At 29.8% G+C, this 27,928-nt stretch overlaps 1 protein-coding gene across 3 annotated transcripts in view; it reads right to left on the reverse strand.

Annotated features, from left to right (window-relative positions):
• The window catches only part of LOC118201536 (protein kinase C, brain isozyme-like), a 435,934-nt gene that overhangs the window by 47,289 nt on the left and 360,717 nt on the right, over window positions 1-27,928 (reverse strand). For 2 of the 3 annotated variants that reach the window (XM_085818956.1, XM_085818955.1), the window contains exons 14-15: window positions 24,641-24,748; window positions 19,311-19,451 (exon numbers count right to left, since the gene is read on the reverse strand). In XM_085818956.1, coding sequence (XP_085675082.1) covers window positions 19,311-19,451; window positions 24,641-24,748 — 249 coding nt within the window. Of the gene's footprint in view, window positions 1-16,488; window positions 16,853-19,310; window positions 19,452-24,640; window positions 24,749-27,928 lie in introns of those variants that run through there. The other variant, XM_085818957.1, reaches the window with a different exon arrangement.

Raw genomic sequence — 27,928 nt, forward strand, 5'->3', positions numbered from 1 at the left:
TTATTTAAACACAGTCAACTACTATTATAATCACAATGTAAGAATATTTTGCAGATTAAAATAACTGATTTGTAAACATACAATTTATTTCCTTGGTTTTTTGAAAGATACTAGAATAATAAAACTGTACAATAAAAGATACAAAACATTTGTGCTTTTTTTAAATCTGAAATCTTTTCAGCTATTTTAACATCTAATTTATTTATGTCTATTTCCTTTTCTTTAACTATTCTTATAAGTTCATTTGCTTTGATAAACAATCAATGTTCCTGCTGGTCTCAGCTTCATCTGCTAAAGCATCTACTTCTTCATTAATATCTTTAATGTCCCTTTGAAGAAATTTTTTCTTCTGCTTCATATAATCAATTTCTTCGTCAATAATATTTCTTTTCCTCTTTGAATTTTCAGATTTAGTTAAAGATTTTTGTTCTTCTAAATACTGAACTTCTAAATAACGAACTCCACTTCTTGCAGAAGCTGCTGCTGATCTCATTTCTTTATTAATTTCGATATTAAGAACACCTCCACAAAATTTTATGTAATCAAATACTGTGCGTTGAAAAATGTATGATGAGTCACTTAAATTTTCAATTTCAATTGCTTTATTTACAGAGAAGCCCCTTTCCACAGAAGCCTTTTCATGTGACAATATAAGAATACTTGTCACAGTGAATACTTGAATAGTGAAAATATACATTTTTTATTATATATATATATAATTTATTTTCTAAACAATATTGATTAATTGATTATATTATCTCCTAAGTTTAATTAAAGTAGAATTATTTTAAAAGAGTGAATCCATACTGGTAAGTTATATTTTGAAAGATGTATATATATACATATACAGTACAAAGTCCGAGATCCGGACATGCAATATCTGGAATGATCTAAAATCCGGACCTTCAAGCCACCACCAACCAATTTTTTAGGGCTTTTTTTAAAGGAAGGGGTATGCTTTACGCACGCGCATTAGATTTTTTTCCTCATCATAAAAAAACATGTCAGAAATCCCGATTCTTAATATCAGTTTGGCGCTAAATAAAATATCACATTATTGAAGAAATAATTATTTTAGCATAAATTTGTGTGATTAGTAACTTGACTCCATAGCTGCGTATCTGCTTGGCATAATCTCAAACTGAAACATTTATTAATTTTACACCAACTAATATTTTATATCCTTGATGCTGAAATTGTGAATTATTATTTATTGTATTTTTGCTTTCATCACTGCATGTTTATCAACGGATGACAACTTGAGTGATGAATCATGCAGCGACGCCAAATAACAGAGTATTATCCGATTACAGATTTATGTTTAATGAGCTAAAATGTTGACAAGGGGAGATTTAGCAGAAATTTCTTTCCTTATGCTAAAAATAGATTTTGTTAATGATACTCATAGGACAAACGATTATATTTAGTTCTATTTGAATTAAGAATAACTGATTTGTTATTTACATAAAGCCAGAGCTCGCATGGCCGCACCAGGCGGCAGAATTTAGCAAAGTTAAACAGAAGTTTTTCATTGCGATGACGATGCCCAATCATCAATCAATTAATGGAGGGCGAAATCTGTAGTATGGTTGGTTCTAAATCCAGAAAATACAGCTACCGATAGTAAAGAAAGTAACAGAGCGGTTACTGAACGAGAAAAAATTTTAATTGACAAGTTATTCGGAATACTCGACACAGCAATTACAGGACTTCAACAATGGAGCTTAATAACTGAACAAGAAAATAAATGTCTATAGTATTAGTCTAGAGTATTAGCAGAGAAAACAAATCAAACAACTCACATTGAGAGAAATGTTTAATAAAGTAAACATATAAATATTAAGCTCTTTTCTTTTGTAAATTTTGATACCCTTTAAATCATAAATGCTTCATTATTTCATAAATCACGATTTCATATTTTCAATTTTATAATTTCTACGTACCATCTTAGTAGATTTAAAATGATCTAATATCGGGAAAATTCTCAAAGCTGGGGTCGCCAAAGTCCCGACGAGTCCAGACCTCAGACTTTGTACTGTATATATATATATATGTCTATTGAAGCTTCAAAACGTATATATATAAATATAATATATAATACAGAATGTATATTTTCAGTTAAACTTCTACCCGATAACTTTAGTAATTCATGAAAGTTAATTTTGCATCTAGTTAATTCAGGAAAATTAGTTTCAATTAGTTGTTTTCAGCTTTAAAAATATTAAAAAATTTTTAATTAGTTAGTTATTTTCACAACAACATATGTTTAAAACAAATACTTAATTGTCTATTGAAGCTTCAAAACGTATTTCCGAACTTCACTTTTTCTCGGCTAGCGTTACCGAATTTGCCCTTGGCGACCTAAAATCGAAATGGAGCCAACAGATTTCCCGCGAAATCGATAACAGACCCTCTGCAGAAATAAACTCATAATCCCGATATCCCATACATATAGTATGTGCAAAAGAGAATAAACTCCGTAGAAGGTGATAAAAAGTTAATTTATGGCTTAATTGAAACAAACACAGAAATTAAGCCAAGCAAAACCGTGTAAAAACAAATTGAAATGATAAAACGAAACTTAATTTTCATGAGAATTTTCAGCGCTGACTCTCCCATTCTAGAAATTTCAATTTGTTTCAGACAAAGACCACATTTAAGCATTGCCATCCATCAATATCCAGTCTTTGTAATTAGCTTGATGAAGCCACAGTTTATTGAAAATGCACTTTCCAGGCATATCGTTCCTATTGGCATCGGAAGGGTTGTGGCCTTCCAGGTTGGGATTGCTCTAATTTTGGCAAATATTTTCAGAATCCCCCCCTTTTTTTCTTCATTATCACTTTCGCCTCTTAAAGAACTTCCGGCTTCATGCTTTCGTCACAATCTGCCTAAATTTATGGATAGCACCTGTTTCGAAAGATTGGATGAATAGCCAATCAGACACCGATACTTTCGTTCGGGTAGCTAATTGTTTTTTTTTTTATCATTTGCAACGCAAATCCGCCAACAATTTGGTTAAGAGCCGTGTAATTTTAATTCCATATTCATGAGAAATCCTAATTCACACTTAGAATGGCAATCATTAGAAATGATAAGAAATGTCAAATGAGCAAAATTAAGGATCGTTTATTCATTTTGGCCAAAATTAAGGACTTTTAAGGACCAAAAATCATTTTAAAAAAAATTAAGGACTTTTAAGAACTGTACGAACCCTGCTTAAAAGATACCTGTATAGTTTCTCTCACTAAACCTTCTCTCTTGAAATATGGAAACTTAAAATTCAGTTAATATTAATTAGATGTTTAATATATTATATTACAATACATATTCTAAAAAGGATCATAACATACAGACTGAAATGTTATAATAATTAATGACCCCAAAATAAAAATTGGAACACAAATGTTTTCTTAAAATATAATGCAATACTTTTATTTCAGATGTTTATTTTGAAATAATAATAATTATAATAAAAAAAAGGCTGTTTTTCTTTTTAAACTTTGCCGTATACTTGGTAGGCAGTTGAAATTTGAAAAGAAAATATTTCCAAAGTCTTCAAAAGCAACAACAAGAACAACAACAACAACAATAAAAAAAGAGAGAGAGAAGCTAAGCAATATATGAATATGGATTTTTTTAAGGGGGGGGGGTCAGGGGCACAGATACTAATGATGTTTTGGAAGCGAGATGAAACAGAAAAGAAAACAGCAATATCATCTAACAAAAAGGTGATAATATACCTACCTAAACTCCTTTTGTTTTTAAGCAAATTTGAAATTATAAACTTAAAACATTTAACATAAAAGACTGAAATACGATTTAAGAATAATTTCATATCATTGTTAACAAATTATGTCACACATATTCACAATTGAGGTACTAACTATATACAGCTCATATATGTTTAAAGATACTAAATAAGAGACTAAATAAATTTCATGATTGATTTTAAGCATTTAATGTAGCTAATACTTTGAAAAGTAAAGGTAATATTAATAGTAAAGACCGAAATTAATTTTTAAAATGATTATATCTGTTATGTAAATTAAAATCTTAATATACTTTTACAGCACTTTTTTGTATAGAAATGTAAGATTTAGTACATGAATTTGTTTTCTCAATCTGGCCTATTTCTTCTAACTAGAATCCTCTCTCCCTGTGTGTATGTGTGTGAGAATTATAATCAGAAAACACCATTTTTATGTAATTTTATTAAATAATATTTCATTTCTAAAATTTGCATAAATAAAGCAATTCAAATAGGAATTTAAGGCATATATATGTATATGACCATCTTCAAGTACATTATTAGCAATACAGATTACACTAGAAAATATGATTTTAAATTAAATGAGAGTTTAGAATTTTTTAAAAATGCATAAAAATACAAACTGTTTAGAACTCATTATTATTACTTTATTTAGTAACAATAAACAATGACACAAATTTGTCTATTTTAGAAAAGCAGTTGGTTTGAAATCTACTCTAGAAACACATTTATTAAATCCTGTTTAACTATCTCTGAATGAACTCATTTTAAGTACCACCACAAAATCAAATGATTTTGAAATTAAATCAAACTCTATTAGCAACAATATTAATATTCTTTTAACTCATCCAAGTTTTTATGATATCAGAAGTAAAATAAAGTTGGTTATTATTTTTACTGATATTAACCCATCAACGAGCCCGCCTCTCGGAACGAAATGCTTTGAAAACGGCCGCGTTGTCAGACAACAAACCCCTCCAAAAAAATCGCTTTCGTTTTCTGAAATCTCTCTAAGATGGCCCAGCCTAAGGCAGTATGTTTGCTTCCCCTTAGTGTGATGGATAAGCCATAAAATTGCCTCCCCGGTATTGAATGGCTTGCGTTTCGTTTCGTCTCCCTCCTCTTTCTTTGTACTAGTAGCCTGTAGACTTGTTTCTTTTAACATGTGACAGCCGAATTTTCCGAAATCTTTTTAGAATTTTAGCTTCCAAGCTTGTAAATTTTCAATTATTCGACATGTTTTATTGGGCAGTATTTTAAGAAAGATCATTATTTATTTTGTTACACAATTTTTTACTATTTACTAATCTATTTTATTTAGTTTTAGTAGGCCAATTTATTTTTGGAAATTAAATTTTAATCCATTCTTTTACCGACTGTTTTCATCACATTATAAGTCCATATATATTTACGATGAGAGTACAATATTTATCAGGAATTTTTGGAAAATTTGGCATACGTATTTATATTTTAGCGTTGAATTTTTTCCACAAGTTGTTCGTCAACAGTCGAGCTCATCCTCGTAAACGCATGATCTTTTCAGCATGGAAATGGCAAGCAATAATCTTCCTAATATTTTTCGGGATTTTATAGCAATTTCTAGAATTTTGGCGGTTTTCTACAAATATTTTGGGTACATTTAGCTATTATACAGTTGCTACTAATGTGGAATTTAAAGCCAAAAATGTATTCCTTCGTTGATTTGAAAGATGGCATTTCGAATTTAAACGGAAGTTTAAATGAATTTGATACAATCTTAGCACAGACTAGAAGAATTATTTCTCTGTGTTGGATGGATTTTTCTCACTTTTCTGCATTTGATAGATTAAATGCATAAAGCAGACACGCACAAATAGAATTTAAATAAATTTATTTAAATAAATTTCTATTTTCATTTAAAATTTGTCATTATTAGCACCTCCCGCAGTTTTATGCAATCATAGGATTTTCCGAATTCTATTAGGTCGTTAACATAATTTCAAGGCCGAATAGAAAAGTGATAATATGGAAAGACTATGTCTTAAGTACCAATAGCCAAGTATTTGTAATTAAATAAAAATAAATATTGAATACCAGCCGCTTTTTTATTTATTTTTAGTCATATAACAAAAGATAAACAAGAATACTATTACATCTAAGAATTATTTAGTAAATTATTTTGCTAATGTTATATGAATGATGAAACAGGGTAAAAATGTTTTAATGATTGAATTCACCATTAAAAATCAAACAAACCCCAAAATTCCTTTTTCCCAAAATTCGTAAAATGTTTTGATTAAATATGATTTGAATAAGTTTCCCAATTCTGTTTTGAGTGATATAAATGAGGATACAAATATTATTAAATTAGGATATAAATATTAGGATATAAATTATTATTAGTAATAATTTTTGTATTATAACTTAGCAGAATATCGTTTACCGTTAAAAATTATATCTAAAAGAATTAAATTTTGTAAAAGAATAAAAAACATAATTAACTGTTCCATTTTGTCCTCTATGCATCTATTTATATAAAAAAGGAATCTGGCTAGGGAATTTACGACTTGTATATGAACTAAAAACTGGTATCTTGACAAAACTTGTCAGAGCATAAAAAGCGTATATTCTGTGATATTAGTGTATTAATCATACTTCTGTATCCGTAAATGCAGTTTATAATTACCAGCATAAGTATCATAATGGATTTTATTAAAACGACGAAAACTGAATGCATTATCAAAGTACGGCTCTTTATCCCATTAAGTATTGCTTGGGTCATAACCAACACGAGTTTTATTTTTGGAATATTATTCCAAATAAAACAGGAAGCGTTAAACTATATGCATTTTAAACAGTTTTACATTTTTATATGCATACAAATGTTAAGTAGCTTTAAATTGTACTTCACTTCTGAAACTTCTGCGGTATTATTTTTAGAACAGATCAAGGACTTTAAAGAACAAGTACACTTTAGTAATATGCAACGTTAATGATATAGTTCAAATGTTATTGAACAACTGTACGATTTGTAACTGACACTGGAAGAAGCAAAATTTATCTACAACTTTCCCTTTCTTCTCAAATTCGTCTGTTTAGCAAGGATTGAATAGATAATTGTAAACGTCTTTGCTAAAAGTAATAATAATCGTGAAGAATCCTTTCTACCCCTGCCTCCTGGGAAAAGAAAACGACTTGGAAGGGAACCTGACCTCTGCAGGCTAACTGACACTAAGGTCTCCAAAGACTATTTCTAGTCAATAGAGTTTTTTCATTGTAGAAATACTCATTATCTAGAGCTATCTTTTTTTCTAGCCATTGTAAGCTACAGATATAGTGGGAAAAAATTCTCATTTTACATAATTTTCGGATAATTACATTTTACGTTAAATAATTTTAGATTTTGATTAACGCAATCGATGAATATGGCAGAATAATAGTTTGTTGTAAACATTGTAAATTTCAACGTTTTTTTAAGTAAAGATTTCAAGTAAACCAAACCAAAGATTATTAAATTAGTCTTATAATGTTTGCTGTTTGGTTTTCAGTGTTCTGAATTTGCATTTTAAAAACATAATTTAAATAATCTTTCTTTACGCTAGTCGCTTTTAAAATGTTTACCTATGTAAACGCTTACTAATGTTTAATGTAGCAAATTTGTATGTACTTAACGAAAGGCTTAGAGGAATTTATAAAGAAAACTAGTTCACATGGAAAAAATCACGAAATCTTCTTACAGCCAACGTATTGACCAGAAACCAAAACCAGGTCAAAATACTTATGATCATCTCTTTTATCCACATAGCCATTGGTAAACTTTTCAAACTTATACTTGTTCTTATTGCAGTTATAAACAGAAATGTGAACACTCAGATACTGCGCTTGTTAAAGTTAGTACAGTCTGCGGCTGATTCTATATCTGCCGAGGTGTTTTCGAAAAAAACTTAAAAGATAATAAATTATGTTACCTGCTGAGTCATCGAAATATTATATATTTTTTTTATTGAAACTGAAAATTTTATAATTTTCTATAAAACTGCATTGGAATTATTGCATTGAGTAATCTTCAGTGTGATGTAATTAGTGTCCTAAATATAAAAGTATGTAAAAATCAAATTGGAAATTGCAGCAAATCAGTCCCTAGAAATATGCTATGCCTGTATTAATCTAGTAGCAATCAATTATTCATGAACATTATAGTATGCATGCCATATAACAATTTGTCAGCAGTACAGGAAACAATTTCGATATACGTGCCTTTTCTTTTAACATAGTTTTTCTCTCATTACATTTAAGATAAACATATAACTTGAAATAGTTTTTCTTCCTCCAGCTTTCACTTATTTACTTCTTAAAATATCTCCACTAAAATAAGAGTGATATTATCAACGATTTTTCTTTATTATATAAATATAAAATTTATCCTTTATTATATAAATAATTGAAATGCTTAAATTTGACATTCTAATAAATATTTTATAGTAACTCTCTGAAAAATTTAACTTCTTTTAAAATGTATGAAAATGAATTAAATCGTGTATTTTTTCCAGTCTTAATGATAATAAAATTTTAGAATCATCAGTTATATATCCGTATTGATTATGAGAAATTATCCCATTCTTCTTTGAGCTGGAAATTGCTCAATGGAGCTTCTTCCAGCTAGAATTTGAACTCGGGGTGTAAGTGATAGTAGATCGGACTATCAGTCGGAATGCCTGTGGTGCGTATTCCGCTGATAGGATAACGGATATTTCGTTTTTTTTTTTTTTTTTTTTTTTTTTACCTCGTAAAAACGCTATGTCTCTTCAATGGCACCCCAACGAAAACATGTCAGACGATAATTCGTTAACACATGAATTATTCCGACAGTGCCTCGTGCTTCTTCTCCTTCGCCCTTTAAATGAAACAAATAATAAAGGAATTATGTCATTCTCACTATCTTGTTATAAATGGAAGTCCTTCCAGCTAGAATTTGGAAAACCTCCTTATTAGAAGCACAATGAGGGCACTGCTGAATTTTCGCATTTCTTGCTTCGAAAAAAATCCAATGTCTCTGCATGGTATCTTTCTGTTTGTGCAGCATTCGAAATTATTCCGCTTTCGCAAATTTTTCAAATTTACTTTTTCTTGTATCGTTTTTCCATTTGTCGTATATTGATAGGTGAAACAATGCAGATTTCTGTCTATTTTCTTAAGTTTTCGTGTCGGCAGAAAAATATACTGTCGCATTTAAAATTGGTTTTAATGCTGAAAATGATTTGATTGTTTGGTTCTATTTTTCCTTTTTCTTCCTTTAAAGATTTATTTTTCTTCCATATTTATTTATTACATTTTAATCTAATAGTCTCCCAAAAACTAAAGCGATAAAAAAGTTCTTTGATTCCAAGATAAAAGAAAATTTCATTATGCTTTGAATTTCTTCAGCAATCTTTCACCAGTAGGATTTATTTTCTTCTTTCACCTACTGATACTATGTGATTCTATATATGTATATGTATGTGTGTGAGTGTGTGTAATGGTTTAATTGATATATATATGTCATCAATGGTATATATATATATATATAATCAATGATATATATATGCATTCATATTTTAGCATATGTATGTATTAGAATGCATATATATATATATCTTTCATTTTATAATTTCATTACACAAAAATTTTATACCTTAGGGAGTATATCTTTTATAGTAGATTTTGGGAATGCTTGAATTTTGAGTGAAAAGGAAAGTCAAGATTTCTACTACTTTACCCCGTTCAGTGCTTTCTCTTTTACTAAGGAATTAACATCATAGGAGGGCTGTTTTTGCCCAAATGTTCGGCTTTTGTGGGAACGGTTAGGGGAAACCGGAAAAGCAAGAAATAATTTTTCATTCATGAATTGACATCTTCAAGAAGCATTGACTCTCAGTGAGTAAAAGACAAACATCTGGAAAGATGTATTTAAGCATAAAATGGTTTTCGAATCCAAATAACATTAATTTAGAGAAATTTTTGTGGATGCAATATATAATATTGAGATAAAAGTATAAAAGTAAGTAAAAGAGGGCGATGTAGAGTAATTTCATTGTTCGACTATTCGATACACTATTCAACTATGTTAGAGAAAGGCCTCAAACATAGTACTGTCGGCTCTGTGTTTAGATTTGCTAAATTTACTAAAGCACACGATATCTATCTACCAAGATAGAGATATTCTACTTCCGACGAGCTTTCTAAGAAACACTTACAAGCATTTAGTTTACATGTTGAGAAAAATCATAAAAATTCCATGCAGTTGATCTATTTCGTCGCTGAAAATAGAAGCCAAGAATAGTGTTCTCTGGCTTCAGGCACCTAGATTTTTCACTTTGAATTTGGAACTAGAAATATAATTACAAATGTCTCTACTACGGGAGATCAAAATTCATTATTTTTTCACACACGTAAAATCTGGTTAAATACGTTTTCTCATTTATAAATTACAGAAGATTTTTCAATAATTCCTGATATTTTAAAGGAAACTTTTGATGTATTTGTTTCCTGTAACAGGTCTAAATAATCATTCATTACAGCCACACTAATTTTAACGATCTGAAAATTAACAAATGAGTTGAACTCTTTCATAATTATAATAAAAAACTTAATTTGGGTTTAAGATTACCTCAGAAGTGAATTTTTTTTATTTCTTAATTTAGATGCCTTACAATCCAACAGTTATTTCCCCTATTAAAATACGGCCATATTAGTGGCCGGTAAATACTGGTAGTTCGACTTAGATTTACACCCTGACGAACGAATACGATGGCTGAATGGTATTTTCCATTGTTTTTTCCTATGTTTAACATGAATATGAGACTTTTCTCGTTAAAACGTCCTCTACGAAGGCATCTCTTTCCTTAAAAGCAGATAGTCCTCGTGTGTTTTGCTGTATTCAAGTAATCCTAACCTTCAAACTACGGCACCTGTCACACTAAATCAAGATAAAAGGTTTCTAAACAAGATTTTTAATCGATCTGTGGGTCCCAGTGGCCAAGCGCTAAAACCGCTGAGTACTGGTAATCCTACATAAGTTCAAATCCTGGTGAACACGCTTGTTCGGTGAAGGTTTTCTACGTTCAATGTGAAGGAAATCTAGTTTTCCTTAGAAAGTCCTCCCTGATAGTTTCCGTCCTCTTGCGCAGATGCCAATTCCATTAAATTTTCTGCATTAAACACAATTGTAATTCTTTCTTTTTAAAGAAATCTCAGGGGAAATAATTGTAAACATCAGATTCAGTGCGATTATGAATTATTATTTTAAAGTAGTTAATATTTTGAGTGGGAAAAGCATTTTTAATACGCTCATAAACAACCCCTCCTCTAAATTGGCATTAAACTGTGTCGATTTCTACAACAATCTATATAAATACGTTTCAAAAAATTCTGATAAAATATTAAAAGTTGTATTTGTAGAGCATTTATTAGTTAGATTTGTGACTACCTACTCAACTTTTGGTTTTCATAACCTATAAGGTATTTTCTCCCGCCTTCTTAGCATACCTTCGTGGTGTAATGGTCAGCACGCACGGCGTGTATTCGAGAGGTTGGTGGTTCGAGTCCCGGCGAAGGCATTGCTCCTATTTCACATGTCCTGCTTCGAAATAACCTAATGTTTCTATAGTGGCACCCAAACCAAAAAAGGTGGTGGATGATGATTCTCCGCCGCAAGGATTTGGCGATTCGGTCCCCTAATCCCCAGTCGCCCTTTAAAACGGGGAGTATATACGGTATTTTCTCCCGCCTTTTAGCATGCCTTCGTGGTCTCAGTATGCTCGACGCGCATTCGAGAAGTCCGTGGTTCGCGTCCCGGGTAAGGCATTGCTCATTTTTCATGTCTCTTGCTGTTAAAAAAAATGTAATGTCTCTACAAGCCTTCCATTCATCAGAATAGTAATAAAGTTATGAAGCATAGGGGGTAGGGGGGAAAAAGGAATTTTAAAGAAAAGATTATTTTTACAAAATGACTCAAAATTTCTTGAGACAGTATAAGTAGTTATATAACTCAAATAATTAAATATTTGACCTCTTAATTTTACCAGTATTTCTGTATAGAAATAAAACATAATTAAATATCTTTAATGAGTATCATAGATAATGGAGCACATCGAGTGAGCTTCACAATATTTTCAAAAGCAGCCACTTTGACAAATGAACAGAACTGTCGGGAATCGCTTATGAATGTCACTTACACGTTTCATAATGCCAAGAATGTTATAAAAATTACGGTTATGCTATATCAACAACTTACCGATCTTTCCAAAGTGCTTAAAAATAGAGCTGTTCCAAAAATTGTATTCAGTTCATTCGCGGTGTTTAATCAAAAGCTCGTCGTCGATTTTTGAACTACTTATTGATAAGCTATTGAATTCAAATTTTGTACACACACCGTTTACGGTTGATAATAATTCGATTTAGAGTTTTTAAAATTTAATGTCGAAGAAATTTTTTGCGCATATTTCCATTTAAGAATAAACTAAAAATCTCAAAATTTTTAAGTTTGCATCATTTTACAGAGCGTAAAATAGCTTTTGAAATAAAATTTGCATGAAATTCATAACCTAATTTCTGATTTTGGGGCGAATTTTGTTTTAAATTTATATATCTTTTCGATTATTTGAGGTAAAAGGATACTTGGAAGTAAAAGACTGAACCAATAGTAATAATAATAATAATAATTTATCACATAGATTAATGGTAATAAGAGATTACTTAATAACTTCTTTGCTAAATTCCTGTACAGTTTTATAAGAAGAATCATAGGTTCTTAAATTACGAAATCAAATAATTGAATTGCATTGTCAGATGCATAATATTTATAAATTTATCAAGACAGCCTCACGTTTTTGTTATTCGTGATATAAATTTGTAGATAAATTTCTTAAAGAGAATTATTTAATCTCGTATTCCCATTAAATTACACGATACATTATTTTTAAAACAAAGGGCGTTAGCCGAGAAGGTCTATTAACTTCATTTTTTCATTTTCCGTTGAAAACTATGTCAGTTCACTTTTCAAACTGGTGCTACCACATATTACAGCCCTGTATTATATTTAAAGAAATTAAATAATGGTTTTGGTTTATTAGATTACGGCAAAGCACTCGAGGCTATCTGCCTTGAAATTAAATAATGAATAATCTGCATAAATATATGTATGTTTCTCGCATTGTGATAAAACAACGGTACCTAGACCCATCCAATTTTGAATAACGTACATTTCCACCCGAATATGGGCATCTAGAAGCCGAGATTTGGAATTTGTTTTATTATATGTTTCATATTTCGTAAAACTTCAATGAATTTTTAATTAAGAAACTTAACGATTTTAAAGCGAGCAAAGGCAACACTGTATGAAAATAATAATATAAAAAATTATCTTAAACGGGCGAGACTGTGTATCGGAAATTCTAAAGATATGCTCATTTAAAATTTATTTTGCGGTATTGCTGTTTAACTGAAGTTTTATGGTTAACTGAAGTGCGAAGAACATGATATTTAAAAATAAAGGTAACCCACAAACCATTAAAAAAACGCCCTTTGGGCCTAATGTAAAATCTGAAAGATTTGCATTTTCAGATTTTTATGTTTGCATTTATTACTTTTATTTTTCTCGTTTTAATTCATTAATGCTCTTATAGGTAAACGTTCGTTTTGTAAAAAATTCTATTTTTTATTCAATAACTGCTCTAAAACGGAAATTCTTAAATCCCTTTATATATACATCCACTTTGTAACTGGTAATAAATTTGTTTCTTTAGAGTCAGTGTAAGGCCTTTATCCCAAAACATCAAGAAGATTTCTCCCCACGCTAATGACAGCCATTACCCATTGTTGTCAGAATTGCATGGACCCTTGTCCCCTTAGGCATTGGGGGTTGGAAGACATACAAAAATACGGGCTAGTCCTTTTTAGCGTATTTTTTAGATAATACAAAAACACGGGACTGTCCGTTTTTGAGGGTACATTTAAACTAACAATAATCCGTAACGAACCGTTAAGAGACCTGCATAAAAGAACGAGAAAATCCGGGCCAAACCGTTAATGGGTTAATCATTACTGGTTTCTAAATGAAATTAACACCTTTTGATTTTGTAAAGGAAAAACAAATATCCATATGTGAATATTTTAGTGCCAAAGAAAAAGAAGAAAGCACATGCAAGTTAATGTTACATGGCCAGTGCTTTAAAGAGTGAAAAGTGAAAAAAAAAAAAAAAAAAAAAAAAAAAGGAAGGAAAAATATTTCTGAATTTCAGATGAAGACTTTTGATGGTTTCCCCCCCCATATTAGAATTGATTAATTTTTACAATATTTTAGTAATTTTATGATTACACAGGGAAGAAAAGATTTCTACTCTTAGAAAAATAAAATTGCTTCCTTTCAAGGCAAATACAAAAGGTTCTACTACAGAATAATTTCAATATTTAATTAAAATGTTTAAACACATTTTCTTGATTTTTACAAAAAGAAAACAGGGAAAAAATATTTTTGGTCTTTTATAACTAAAGCATCACAATGCATAATAAATTTTTATTAAGAGAAATAGTATCAGCTCTAGAAATTTCACTATTTTTACTTATAGTATAAGCTTTGTAATATAGTTATGATGAGCATAAATTAAAAATTAAATTATGTACACATTTGTATTACTAATGCATATTGAATGACACTATAAATTATTTATATTAACTTTAAATATACCCATCTATCACATTTCATACTTATATATTATCAAAAATATAAAAAATTTTGTTTTACCTTGCTCAATATTAATTACCTGGTAAAAATGAACAATTTTCCCCAAGTAATCAATATTAAGCACAATAAAAAAAGCACTTTTTTTTTTTTGAAATGAACTTCATAACTTACTCTTGAGTAATACTATATGCTTAACAGCACATACAGCAATGACATAAACATATATCAAGATAAGGTAGAACTAAAATTCTATGCATGACAGATTTTAAATGAAACCTTTAAAGGAATTACAAAATAAATTTCATTTACAGAACAGTTTCAATTGCTATTTGATAATCTCAACTTTAAGTCAGGTATTTTTGTTTATTTAATAGCTTTTATGTTGCTATTTATACATTTGCAGCATTTTTATAAGATTTGAAAAGTTATGAATTAGAAATTAACATCTGAGCATACATTATATAATTAATCTTAGATTAACACACTTGCAAGATATCAGGTTTTAATGAAAGTTTCCTGCAGCGGCAAATATCGCTGCTGTGTTTAATCATATTTTGTCAAGCGATTTTTGACATTTGAAAGAAAGAGACTTGCTTTAGAACATAGTGTTGTGAAATTTTTTAAAAATATATTGTTATCATTAAGTGCAAGGTATATATATATATATATGGTCACTTTACTTAACCGGTTCCGCCAAACAATGTTAATGGCACTACAAGGTTAGGAAGTCATCCTAGTCATTGCCAGCAATCTGATGGTTAAGCCGCCTTTCTACATTTTACATTAATCTGTAGTTTCTTGGATATAATTATTTTCATTCACTTGCTTCATTATCTCTAAGATGCCCTTGTTGCAGTAATACAAGGAACTATCGTGCTACCAGATTACAACCATTCAAAAACAAAGACTACAACTATAGGAGAAGTCAAACAACAAGAATCAGCATTACATTTGCAAATTTTGCAGGACTAGTTTCGATGGTTTAACTACAGAACCATCTTCCCCAACTACCAAAGTGCAAATGAACGAGATAAGATTGATCTTATTTTGTCTTATCCACCATATCTTTTATATATATATATATATATGAAAAATATCCACTAAAAATCTTTTCAACTTAAAAGAACAGTTTCTCTCTGTAACTGTTCTATCTCTCATATAACAAAAATTAGATAAAAATATTCCCCCCCCCCCAAAAAAAAAAGAGGATCAAGACTTCAGTTATTTTTTCAGTGATTATAGAATATAGAAATAAATACAGAATTACAAAATAAAAGAGGCAAATGACTGATGTGCAGATCGGCCTATTACTTTGAAACTTAACAGCACAAGCGTATCATCTTACTCAGCTATGTTCCTCTCCTCAGCTGACATATTTACAGCAATATATGACATATTTTGTATATTTAATATGACTAGTAAATCTGAACAATAAGCTTGAACTAAATTCTAACAAACTCAATATCACAGATTTATGAGAAACCAGAAGAAATTTACAAATATGATACAATGAGTAAAGCGATAATTGATATTATCAGTTTAAAAATGATTATCAAAGCACCATTTTCTCAACATAATAACAAGGACAAACACATCCTAAGGAAGAAAGATAATTTTGAATAAAAATGCTTGAACTGAACTAGACCTAACTTTTATTCCCTTGTTATAGCTTGCTTTGCAAGATTCATATTTTTATCAGAATTTCTTCTAACATTAAACATACATATTTTCAAACACCAGAAAAGTCAGAAGGAATCTGAGAAAGATTAACACAGTACAAATTCCGAGGTTACATACACAGTACAAAGTTCCACATTTCGTCGGGACTTTGATGATTCCGAATATCAGATCATTAGTTTAAATCTAGTAAAATGACATGCAGAAATTATCAAATTACAAATACAAAATAGTGGTTTATAAAATAATGAAGCATTTAAATCTAAATTACCATAAAGAAAAAAAAGTATTCATTTTTTTTGGCTTCATTAAACATTTTTTTCAAATGCAAATTGTTTAATTTGCTTCTTCTTCTTCTTTTTTTTTTTTTTTTTTTGTGTGTGTGTGTGTGTGTGTGTTAATACTTTGTTTTTACTTCAAAAGACAAACACAGTTTCTTTTTCAGCTATAAAGAAGTTCTAGTGTCTTTAAAGTCCTTTAATTGATATATTAAAAATTCTCACAAAATTATAAATGAAAATTTTTTCTTTCTAAGCAACCTCTCTGTCACTATTGGTCGCAATATTTTCTGGATTTTGAGCCATACTACAGACCTTTGCGATCAGTTAGATGACTGATGATTGAGGCATTGTCTTCATCTTGAAAATCTTCTGTTATATCATTTTCATTTATTACCACTTCTCCATATTTCTTTAAAAATTCCACTAATGGGAAAATTTGTCTTTTTATTTGCAATATAAGAAAACATTCAAATTCATGGCTATCATCATAAAGCTTAGCTAGCATCCGCTATACACTGATAGTGTATCACGAGATTGCTGACTGAAGACAAATTACACTAAATTTTGTCTTGCTTCTACTGCACATTGACAAAGTTAAGCTTGATTTACATTAGTTATTTGTCATACTTATGCCCATTTCCCACTCATGATTAAGGCTTATCCAAATCCTGAATATACAGTCAAAAGTCGTTAATTCGGACACCCATAATCTGGAATGATCTATAATCCGGACCTCAAAGCTACATATTTTCTGCGCATGCATTGCTTTGACCTGAACGGCTGCGAATATGTGTGTGCGCATGTGTATAATACGTTTATGGATGCGCGTTCAATGTATAACGGATGGTATAAGCTAAAAATTATCTAATTCAGTTAATGTTGCAGATTGCGTTATTCCTTAATCTTCGAATTGGATCCGGCTTATTATTTTTTGCAGACTGTTAGAGCAAATTTATAAAAGTAAGCTTGAACTTTCGATTATGCCATAGAATTTCCGATATATATTTACCAATACGTATGTAATCTTCAGGGCAGATGTTTTTATTTTATTTGGCTTATAATTCCTTACTAAATGTAGTATTTCATCTCGATGTACTCTGTCTTTGATATGATTTAAATCAAATTCCTCGTCATTATAATTCGCTTCTGATAGTGAAGAAAGTGACACAGAGGTTATTGAAAACGAAAAAATTTCGATTGACAAATTAGTCGGTATCCTCGACACAGCAATTATAGGACTTGAACAGCGGAACTTTGTAACTGAAGAAGAAATTATGTCTGTTTATAGAATTAAAGAGAAAGTATTATCACATAAAACAAAGCAACTTAAACAACTTACATTGAAATGTTTAATAAAGTAAACAAATAAATATTAAGCTTTTTTTTTACGTAAATTTTGATACCCTTTAGATCATAATTGTTCTTTATTTCATAAATTACGGTTTCATAGTTTTAATTTTATAATTTCTGCATGCCATCTTACCAGATTTAAACTGATGATCTATAATCCGGACTCGCCGAAGTCCCGACGAGTCCGGATTAACGACTTTTGACTGTACTTAAGACTTATCCAGGTCTAGCACTAGACATTTTGCAGCCAGGTATAATTCCTGCAGGCCCAAAAATCTGTTGCCAATTCTTTCCCTAAATTCTAAAAATTTTGCCACCCCAGTAAATTTTGTGTCTGAGTGCCTTCTGTAAATTTTTAAGATCTTGCTATTTGTTGTTCAATGTTTTGATAAATTCTTAAAATTTTGCCCCCCTCTAAAATCATGTGCTGCTTGCTTCTGGCACCAGTCCAGAGCTTGTTTGAACAATAAATCAGCTATTCTAAATTCAAAGAGCATTAAATGTAATCATTTACAATTCTTTTCTCTCTCTCTCTCTCTCTTTTTTTTTTTTTTATATGGGGGAAAAATTCTGTTAAATTTATCCTTGTCAACACATTTAGTATTTCTAGCAGAATTAGCTGAAGACTGTAATCATGACCAAGCAGAATGTCAACATAAAAGGTTACTATGTTCTTTGATATCCAATTACTAATACAAAAAAACATCACTGCATTAGCCATTTTTTAAGCTGCAGTGTGATGATAGTCATGAAGTGATGAAAGCAAAAATAATAATCACCATGTTGGCATTAGTGCCAAAGTGAAGTTAAGAATAAGGACACTCCAAATTTTATTATGAAAAAAATATCAAATTTGCATAAAAAGCATAAGAAAAGAAATAGCTAAAAAGTAAAAAGGATTGTAGGTGATCCAGAGGTTTGGATTTATGATTATTCGGTATACTGGACATCTGATTTCGAACTTTGTACTGTAAATAATTCTGAAAAGCATGAATATAAAAAGAAAATCTAATTTTCATTTAATGACAGACATTATAAATTGCATCAGTCCTTTAGTCTTCCACTGCTTGATAAAATATTTTAAAATTATTCCCTCTGATAATAAAATTAATGAAGGGGATACACTACAAAAAATAACAAACATTCTGACTTTCCTTCTTTGGTTTAAATGATTATTATATAAACTTCATGCAGTTATTTAATATATATTCATTACTTCAATTTTAAAAAAGTTAACGTTTTTCCAAAAACTAGATTACAAATATTTTCATTATTTTACTAGACAAAACGTCTTAAAATAATTTGTACAGAATTACATTTCTGTAGTTTAAATGACAGTGTTTAGTTAGCCTTAATATAATATGCATTACTATTGCTAAAAGGACTTCCATTATGTTTTCTAACATTATTAGAACAACTTTATCTTAACAAATACTTATAAGATCAGGTAAATTACTGCTACCACTATTATTAAAAAAACTACACTGCATATTAAATATGTATTTAATAATATTTGAAAGCATAAACTTACTATTTTTGGCTTGAAAGGAGGTTGCACCTCTTTGTTCTCGATTTTATCCCAACTTATTCTTCTGAAGAAAGGATGAATGCGAATATCTTCTTCTCCTGTTGAACCGCTGCCTAATCGCTTCTCTGGATCCTTTGTAAGGAACTGAAATGCAATTTAAATTCAGATTTAAGTAAATTAAGAAATTCCAATGATCTATAAAAATAAGAAAATTTATTTAATGATTAATTATCAGTAAATAGTTTAGATTAATTATGTAAAATTCTAACAAGCAAGAAAGTTGATAAATATAACAATAGAACATTAATAAAATATTTAATAATTTCTTATAACTATGATAAAGACAGAGACTAATACTTATTACACTGAAACAGCATACATTTTAATATTAAATCATTTTCTCAATTTTTTCCTTCCTAGTGATTACTTGCAGCTATTCGGTGATGCATTTTCATGCATATCAGTTGGCACAGATTCATTTCTTTTATCACCGAGATATAAGGTGACTTAGAAAACAACACTTTCCCCCTATAATATTATAGTAAAATATTTCCCATTTAGTAGAATAAATCTGAATATAAATTTCCATTTTATAAATCTTTTTCTGGACTGCTACCGATGTCATTGGATGGAAATTGATAAATTTCCTCAAAGAATGCAAAAACACAAGGGATGATTTGCAAGGAAATCATTTATTTAATAAATTTCTTATGTTTCTTTTTTCCTAGTTAACAACATTCAGGTAATATCTTTTGGTTAAATATGAATTTTTACTATATATCCTAATAAAATGAAGCATTGTGAAATTATCAATTGAACAAAGATTTCTTTCATAGTTGACTGTTTTTCATACGCTGGTTGTTTTGCAATGGTTTTATTGTAAATTTGGAGATTTTTTTTTTTTTATTCAGTGTTATCCTTTACAGTTTTTTTCACTAAGTGGACAGTTTACTGTACATATCTAACTTTGATAACATGATTTTTAACCCTCCAAGCATTACGGGTTTAGCCCTGAAATTTCAAAGTTCCTCAAAATGCCATGAATAAACTGTATTTTCTTGATTATATTTAAAAAATGACTCCCTCACTTTGTACCTTCATTCTTTTTCTTCCTATACACATCCAACCTGAAATTGGATACTTTAAAAGCTGGCAGAAATTTTCATGTATAATGATTACGAAAGCTACCCTTCTATATGGAATTTTCTGTCTATAATAGCTTGATAGGTCTAAGCATAGAATCAGCCTAAAAGCATCTCGTTTTAATAGCAAGAATTATTAGGGAATTGTTGCAATATTTTATATCACAACAAAATTCGTAAAACAATATATATAAAACTGAGATATAATATTAATAGTTGAAATATTAAGGGTTTATTCAAATCAATAAATTATTTTAAAGCTAAATACCATGGTGTCTGCCGATAACATCGTAGGAAAATCATCGCGGGCGAAAACCTCGCGGAGAAAACAACGCAAGGCGAAAACGTCGTGCTATAAAACATCGTGGGAGAAAACATCGCAGCTCTAAAACATCGTGATACAAAATATCATCGTCGAAAATAAAGCGGTTCAAAATCTTCGCAATTTAAAAACATCGTCGTCGAAAATATCGCGGTAAAAAATAAAGTATCGACAAATCATCGCAGACATGCTTTTTTCAGGCTTTAATAATTGTAAATGGATATTCCCATAATGATTTGTGAGCGTGAGATGGAAAGAAAGATAATTTTTACTTTCATATTTTTTATTAACTAATAAATTTTTGCTGAAAAAGTAAGAAGGAAACTTAAGCATAGAAAATTAAATGCAACTTATAAATTATACTTTTCATGAATAATTACCTGTAAAAACTTTATAAAAATGATTTATTAATGGCCTTTTTTAGTTAACTATGTTGGTTTAAAATTCTATTAAGTGCATTAATTTTCTATGCTTAAGTTTCCTTTTTATTTTCTCAGCTGAAGCAGAACAAGAAATAGTTTTCATTATAAGAGTATTAGATTGACAAAAGTGAAAAATAATCTCATAATTAGCAATTTTTTATAGCTAAGGTCATGAAGTTATGCTTAAATTTCCTTCTTACTTTTTCAGCAAAAATTTATTGGTTAATAAAAAATATGAAAGTAAAGATTATCCTTCTTTCCATCTTGCGCTCACAAATCATTATGGGAATATTCATTTACAATTATTAAAGCCTGAAAAAAGCATGTCTGCGATGTTATCGTCATGCGATGACTTGTAGATACTTTATTTTTTACCGCGATATTTTCGACGACGATGTTTTTAAACTGCGAAATTTTTAAACTGCTTTATTTTGGATGACGATATTTTGTAGCACGATGTTTTCTCTTTGCGATGTTTTCTCCCATGATGTTTTGTAGCACGACGTTTTCGCCTTGCGTTGTTTTCTCCGCAATGTTTTCGGCTGTAACCAAATACCATAACTATGATTACATTTATCTGTGTACTTGCTTCTTATACTGACATAAATAATGCCTTCTTAGTATTGCAAATCCTTTATTTAAAATTAATTACCTTCAAACCTGATAAAATTATCAAGTGTATGATGCTTATATACAGGCATACTATAATGAGAATATGCAAAATATATTAGAAAAACAACTAAGGGAATTTAGAAATTAAAATTCTAGATATTTAAAAAACACCTTTGGCTATTATGTACACAACTCATAAATATGCAGTAAAACTTCTAAATGATTTTTTTGAATAGTTCAGCAATTTAAGGGGTAAAATTCTGTAGAATCAATTCTTTATACTTTTTTAAGTGATTAGAAAATTCATTTAATACCTGAAGAATGTACTTTTAATGTTGTAAACCCAAACAGGGGCCTGAAAGACTCCACAGTCGTAAAACTAACATATAGGATTAAAAAAAGACAGCTCGGAAAGAGGTCAGGCCACTTAGGAAATAGGAATTAATAGCTGAAATGGATAAATTTGTAGAGTAGAAAGGCATATTATATGGCTCTAGCAATACAGACTAAGCTTATATAGTGATATGTCTATTGTGTGATATTATATATAGCGATATGTCTATTTTATGAGCTGAATAATAGAGGCTATAGGATTAAATTCTCAAGGATTAAAGCGCATATAGGTCATACCAGCAACAAGAGGGTTGATGCTTTAGCTAAAGAGGCTGCAAATGATATTTCTTTAATGGAAATAGAGACTCCTGGCTCTAAAAGGATTGCATGTACAGTTCTAGAAGATATGATAATTAACAGTTGGAGCAATATCTGGAATAATTCAGACAGAAACAAGGAATTTTTCAGATTTTTTAAAATAAAAGGGAGAATGTGGCTTATTAATGACACTGGTTTTATTCAACTGATTACAAGACATGGACGTTTCTCATTTTATTTGCATACATTTGTTATTCAGGAAAATCAGAATTGTCTTTTTTGCAAAGCATTAGGAGATAATAAACATTTTTTGTGGGGATGTGGTCTAACTTTTTCATTCCATCAAGATTTTAGGATCGCTTCTACGGAAGATTTATATGATAGGTAGAATTATAAGACTGCTCGAGAGATCATGGAAATTATTAATTCAAATAGAGAAAGAATTGGAATTGTGGCTTGAGTTCAACTTTTGATTGCTTGTACAACTTTGAAAACTTGCTTGACATTCGTTTTTGTTTGCTTTACTTTATTTTTAGTTGATGTCGTAACTAACCCCTTAATTACTTGTTAGTTCTTTATTATCTTGTAATGCGACACCTTACTGGTTTTAATAGCTTTGTAACCTTGATTTACTATTGTATTGTATTTTTTGTTCATATGGTTTGTTTGTTTTTTTGTGTGTAATGTAATACGGGCGCAGCTCCTTTGTGTCATAAGACGAGCTTCGGTCGTCAGGCAGGCCGGACTGTGTCCTAAATCAATCAATCAATAAATAATAGTGATATGTCTACTTATCATTATATGAGTAGTATTTTTTCCTAACAAAAACTTTAGTCTGCTTTTCACAAGACACACCTTTCTTTCTTTCTTTCTTTCTTTCTTTTTTTTTTTTTGCAAATGGTGCAAACTAGCTCAAAAATTGAATGACCAACTGACTTCAAATTTTATACAGATATTCTTTAATACATTGACCAAATCTTGAACCTAAAATACCAGTAAAAACTCAATAATAAATATTGATTATAACAAATTGCTTCTAAAAAATTAATTAATTTCTTTTAAAAGTGTTCTGAATTTTTAATTTTCAATTTTTGCCCCTTAACCCTCTGGCTGCTCATCCCACAGGCAACTCAAGTGTAGCAAAATCTGCTCATCCTGCAGGCATGTGTTTTTCTTCCTTTATTGAGGGGCACATCCCGTTTTTTCCCCGTTTAACCACTGAAATGAATTATATACAGTATTGGATGTTTAATTTACATTTTGGCCGGAAGTTGTCCACTAAATTGCGGCATTTGAAGGCATGTGGTATTACCGCTCAAACTTCACTTTATGCGCTTCTTTCTTACAGAAATGGCTGCTATTCAGCGATTACCTTGATTATTTAGTTAAATTATTGAATTATTAATTAGATTTATTGATTATATTGATAATTAGATTGATTATTAATTAGATTTATTGAATCTATTGCAAAGACTGTGAAGTTGGACTTTGCCTTGAACTCTGTTTTGAACTCTAAAATTGCACTTCTAAGATATCTTTTCCTCAGTGCTTTATATTTCTTAAATTTTTTATATTTTACTTTTTTATATTATGCAATAAATAGAAATTAACTGTAATTCAACTGAAATTTATTTTAAAAAAATTTGGGGGGGGGGGTGATAACATCTGAAATTGGTTTTTCTGGCAAATTAGTTTCTCATGATAAAAATCTATATAAACTAAATATCTTCTAGAAAGGAAAAATGCATTTTTCAATTCTCCAATATATATAAATTTAAAATACGGGAAAAAAAATTGTAAAATTTTTTAAGCAATTTCGATCCACAAATTGAGCAGTCAGAGGGTTAAATTTAGGTTCAAGATCTGCACGAGATAACATTTATACGAGATAGTTTTGTCTTCAGATTATTAGAATGATCTGCAACCTTCACCATGGCAAAAAAAGGGGGGTGGAGTCAACTTCCAGCAGCTGGAGTGCCCCAGAATTTTGAATTTTTAATGGCACAAAAATAATTTTTTAATAGCATTTATTGTCAACATTATGATGTTCTTTAACACAATTTAATACATCTTTTCCTTTTTTTATAAATAAATTTGAAAAACCAAAAACACCTGTTTACAAGACCCTTCTCCCCTTAACATACATCATTAAGTACAATTATTATCTTTTGATTCAATACTTACACCTTTCAGAATTTCTTTCGCTTCTTTTGAAAGAGATTTGGGATAAGATACATTGTGGTCAGTGATAGATGCAAAAAGTTCCTCTTCATCTTCTCCATCAAATGGAGGCTAAATAATAATTACAGTTATTCATTATAAAAAATGCATATGATTGTGATTCATACTTTTAGAACACATTTAAAACTCGATTCTTCATTTCTTGAATACATTCGTACTCATTTCTGCGCAGGGAAATTAAGTACTTTTAATAAATTCAATTAAAAATATTATCTATGCCTGAATTTCACTCATGTAATACCATCCAAAAAATAAAATAGATCCGTAATTAGGATGCATTCTTATTAAACATAACTTAATTAACATAATAAGTTTGAGGATACACTATACTTTACGAAATTTATCAAATAGCATTAAATATTTTACACTTATGATAGTTATTTGAAAGAAGATAAGTGACATTTTATTTACGTTTTACTAATAGTTAGTTTCATGTTGATTTTTTTTTTTTTTTTTTTTAATGTCTCATTACTTGCTCAATCTAGAGGTTTAGTAAATAGTAGGTAGATATTATGTCAAGCGTCATAGGTTAAAATAAGAAGTAAAATCATAATTAGAATGATTTATAACAAAAGACTGGCTGGTGTCACCGCTGCTCCTTGCCTAGAGAGAGACCTGCTGATCAGAACAAAACTGAAAGGCCTGATGTGAGCCCGGTTGGCAAGTTTTGAAAGTTAGTTGGACTCTGTCTGTTGGAGTTAGTATCGTAGCTCCGTGTAGAGTTCAACCCGGTTAATATACTTTTTAAGGTTCCAATAAGCCACTAAAATACCAGAGGTGACACTAAGTTGTTTTGTATTATTTTAGGTCTTATTAGATACGAAGAATTAGTTTTACATGAATTTTTATATTTTCGTGTTTTATCTTGTACCACGCTAAGGATTAATGAAAGGCAATAACTCACTTTAATATGCAGAGATAATTTTTAAGGGTAAGCAGTTAATTATAAATAAATAAATTAGGTAGTTAGATGACTTTAGTCATTATAGGTTGTCTCAATCTCACAAGTTTCTGCGTGCTTTATCTCCTAAGTTGTCAACTTCTCCAAAATATACCTATGAAGGTTTACGTGATCTGGTAAGAGTTAAGTAGACCAAATACCCCCGACAACATGAAGCAAGTTATCGCTACGTCTCAAAGTAACTACAAAGTCAGACAAAGGTTTAAACAAGCCTCTTTTATTTAAAAAGAACTTAAAGGCATGTTTTTATGCTAACCAAATCAATTGCAGTTTGTGGTGATATAATTAAACAAGAACAGTCAAATTCAAATAAAAAAATGCGGACTAGTAGTCAAAGACTATACAATTTAATTTTAATTTAAGCTGGCTCAGTTACTCTATCGTCATAACAAATTCAAATGTCAGCAGCGATAATGTAAAGACAAAAAGTTACAAATTATCAGAGCTTGAAATAACTAATGCAGCGAGCAAGCGGAGATTAAAAACACATTCTGTCTTATACACCAAAAACCTCAGTCTAAAAACTGTCTAAGTGATTTGCATTCTGGGGAGGAAATAGAAACGGGAAATTATAGTAAAGGCTGAAATTATAAACAACTGGGTAATTTACATAATAATACCCATATATATATATATTTGAAGAATAATTTTCTTTTTCTGTATGTATTCGGTTTTCTTCAACACGCTTCCTTTTCATTTTAGAATTTTTGGATTTAATTAAAGATTTCTGTTATTCTAAAAAACTAAGAAATTACGTATAGAAAAAGCTGCTAATTTTATTTCTTTAGTAATATGAACAATTGGAAGAAATATGAAATATATATGGTAAGAGCCAGTTGCAGAGCTGGTGTGACAGAATTTTTAGAATTTATTGACACACACTGAGCAACAAAACCTAGAAATGGCAAAATTTAAAATTTAGAGCAGGCACTGGAAGCAGAATTTAGAAATGCACTAGTCAGCAAAATTTAGAATCTACAGACATAAGTTTAATATTCCACGTGAGTGCACCAGGTGGGAAAATGCCTAACATCAGACCTGTGTATGATGCATTAAGACATATTAGTTGACTCTTTTAAATTGCCAGTTTTCAATTTCTTTATTAATAAAAAAATTCCAGTCTATAATACCTGTCCATGTGATAAGATTAGAAGCATTTTTAATATTTTCCATGCTTGTGTCTAGTGAAAAGTATAAAATAAAAGGAAGATAAACATGTTAAGAAAAAGATTCTAGTATCAGAAATAAAACACTCAAATATTATGTTTTCATTGATCTTCCAGATGTTCTCCAAAAACTAAGAAATTCATTGCAAACTTTCTCTAAAATACATCCATTACATGATAATGTCATAGAGACACTTTTCATTTTGTCACATTTTTCTAGAATCTTCTGGAAACGTGGGTCTATAAACCTTGCCTTCAAATCCTTCTAAACTTTTCAAGTTGCAATTTCTAATGTCCCAAAGGAAAATTACCCCTACCAATTTTGTAACAGCAAACAGCCAGAAATATTTTGGAAAAAAAAAAAAAAAAAAAAAAAGACAGACGGAAAAAGTGTAAAATTAAATTTATAGAGAAGACTGATGCATATTCTGAGACAATTACATGAGAAAATTCTTATCATGAAAAAATTAAAAAGAAGATATTTTTAATTAATATGTTATTTTTTAAATATAATTTCAATATATTACCATTATTTTAATGAAATTTGTCAATGTTAAACAATGTTTAAAAAAAATCGTCGAAAAATTCCCAGATCTTGGAATTAAAAATTTTCTATAGAAACTGATCTTAAAAATAGCCAAAATGTTAATAAGTCGCCAAATTTATAGCCTTTAAATAAAAGACACCACATCCCTAAAAGCGGAAAGTTGTTTAATTAGAAAAAGTGAAATAATGTCGAAATACTTGTTTCACTTCCTGCTCAGAAACTCGAGTATCCCACCATTTATATTAGAAATAGGAACAAATCATAATCCATTCAAATAACCATATTTATCAGTGAATCGCCAAAAATATACCTCCAAATTGCTAATTCACACTCAAAATGGCAGTCATAAACACAAACAGAAATTTCACAATTAAAATTAAGGACCTTTTGCCGATTTTGGTCGAAATTAAGGACTTTTAAGGACCAAAAATCGATTTAAAAAAACTTAAGGACTTTTAAGGACTCTTAAGGACCGTACGAACCTTGGAATATTTGATTTTTAAATTTACACCAATATGAACTATTAAATGAAATAAATTCTTACAAAAGGAATGGAA

Source organism: Stegodyphus dumicola, chromosome 6 (assembly GCF_044657685.1).
Source record: "Stegodyphus dumicola isolate Sdum_Otavi_A_Nest chromosome 6, ASM4465768v1".
NCBI classification, from domain to species: domain Eukaryota; kingdom Metazoa; phylum Arthropoda; class Arachnida; order Araneae; family Eresidae; genus Stegodyphus; species Stegodyphus dumicola.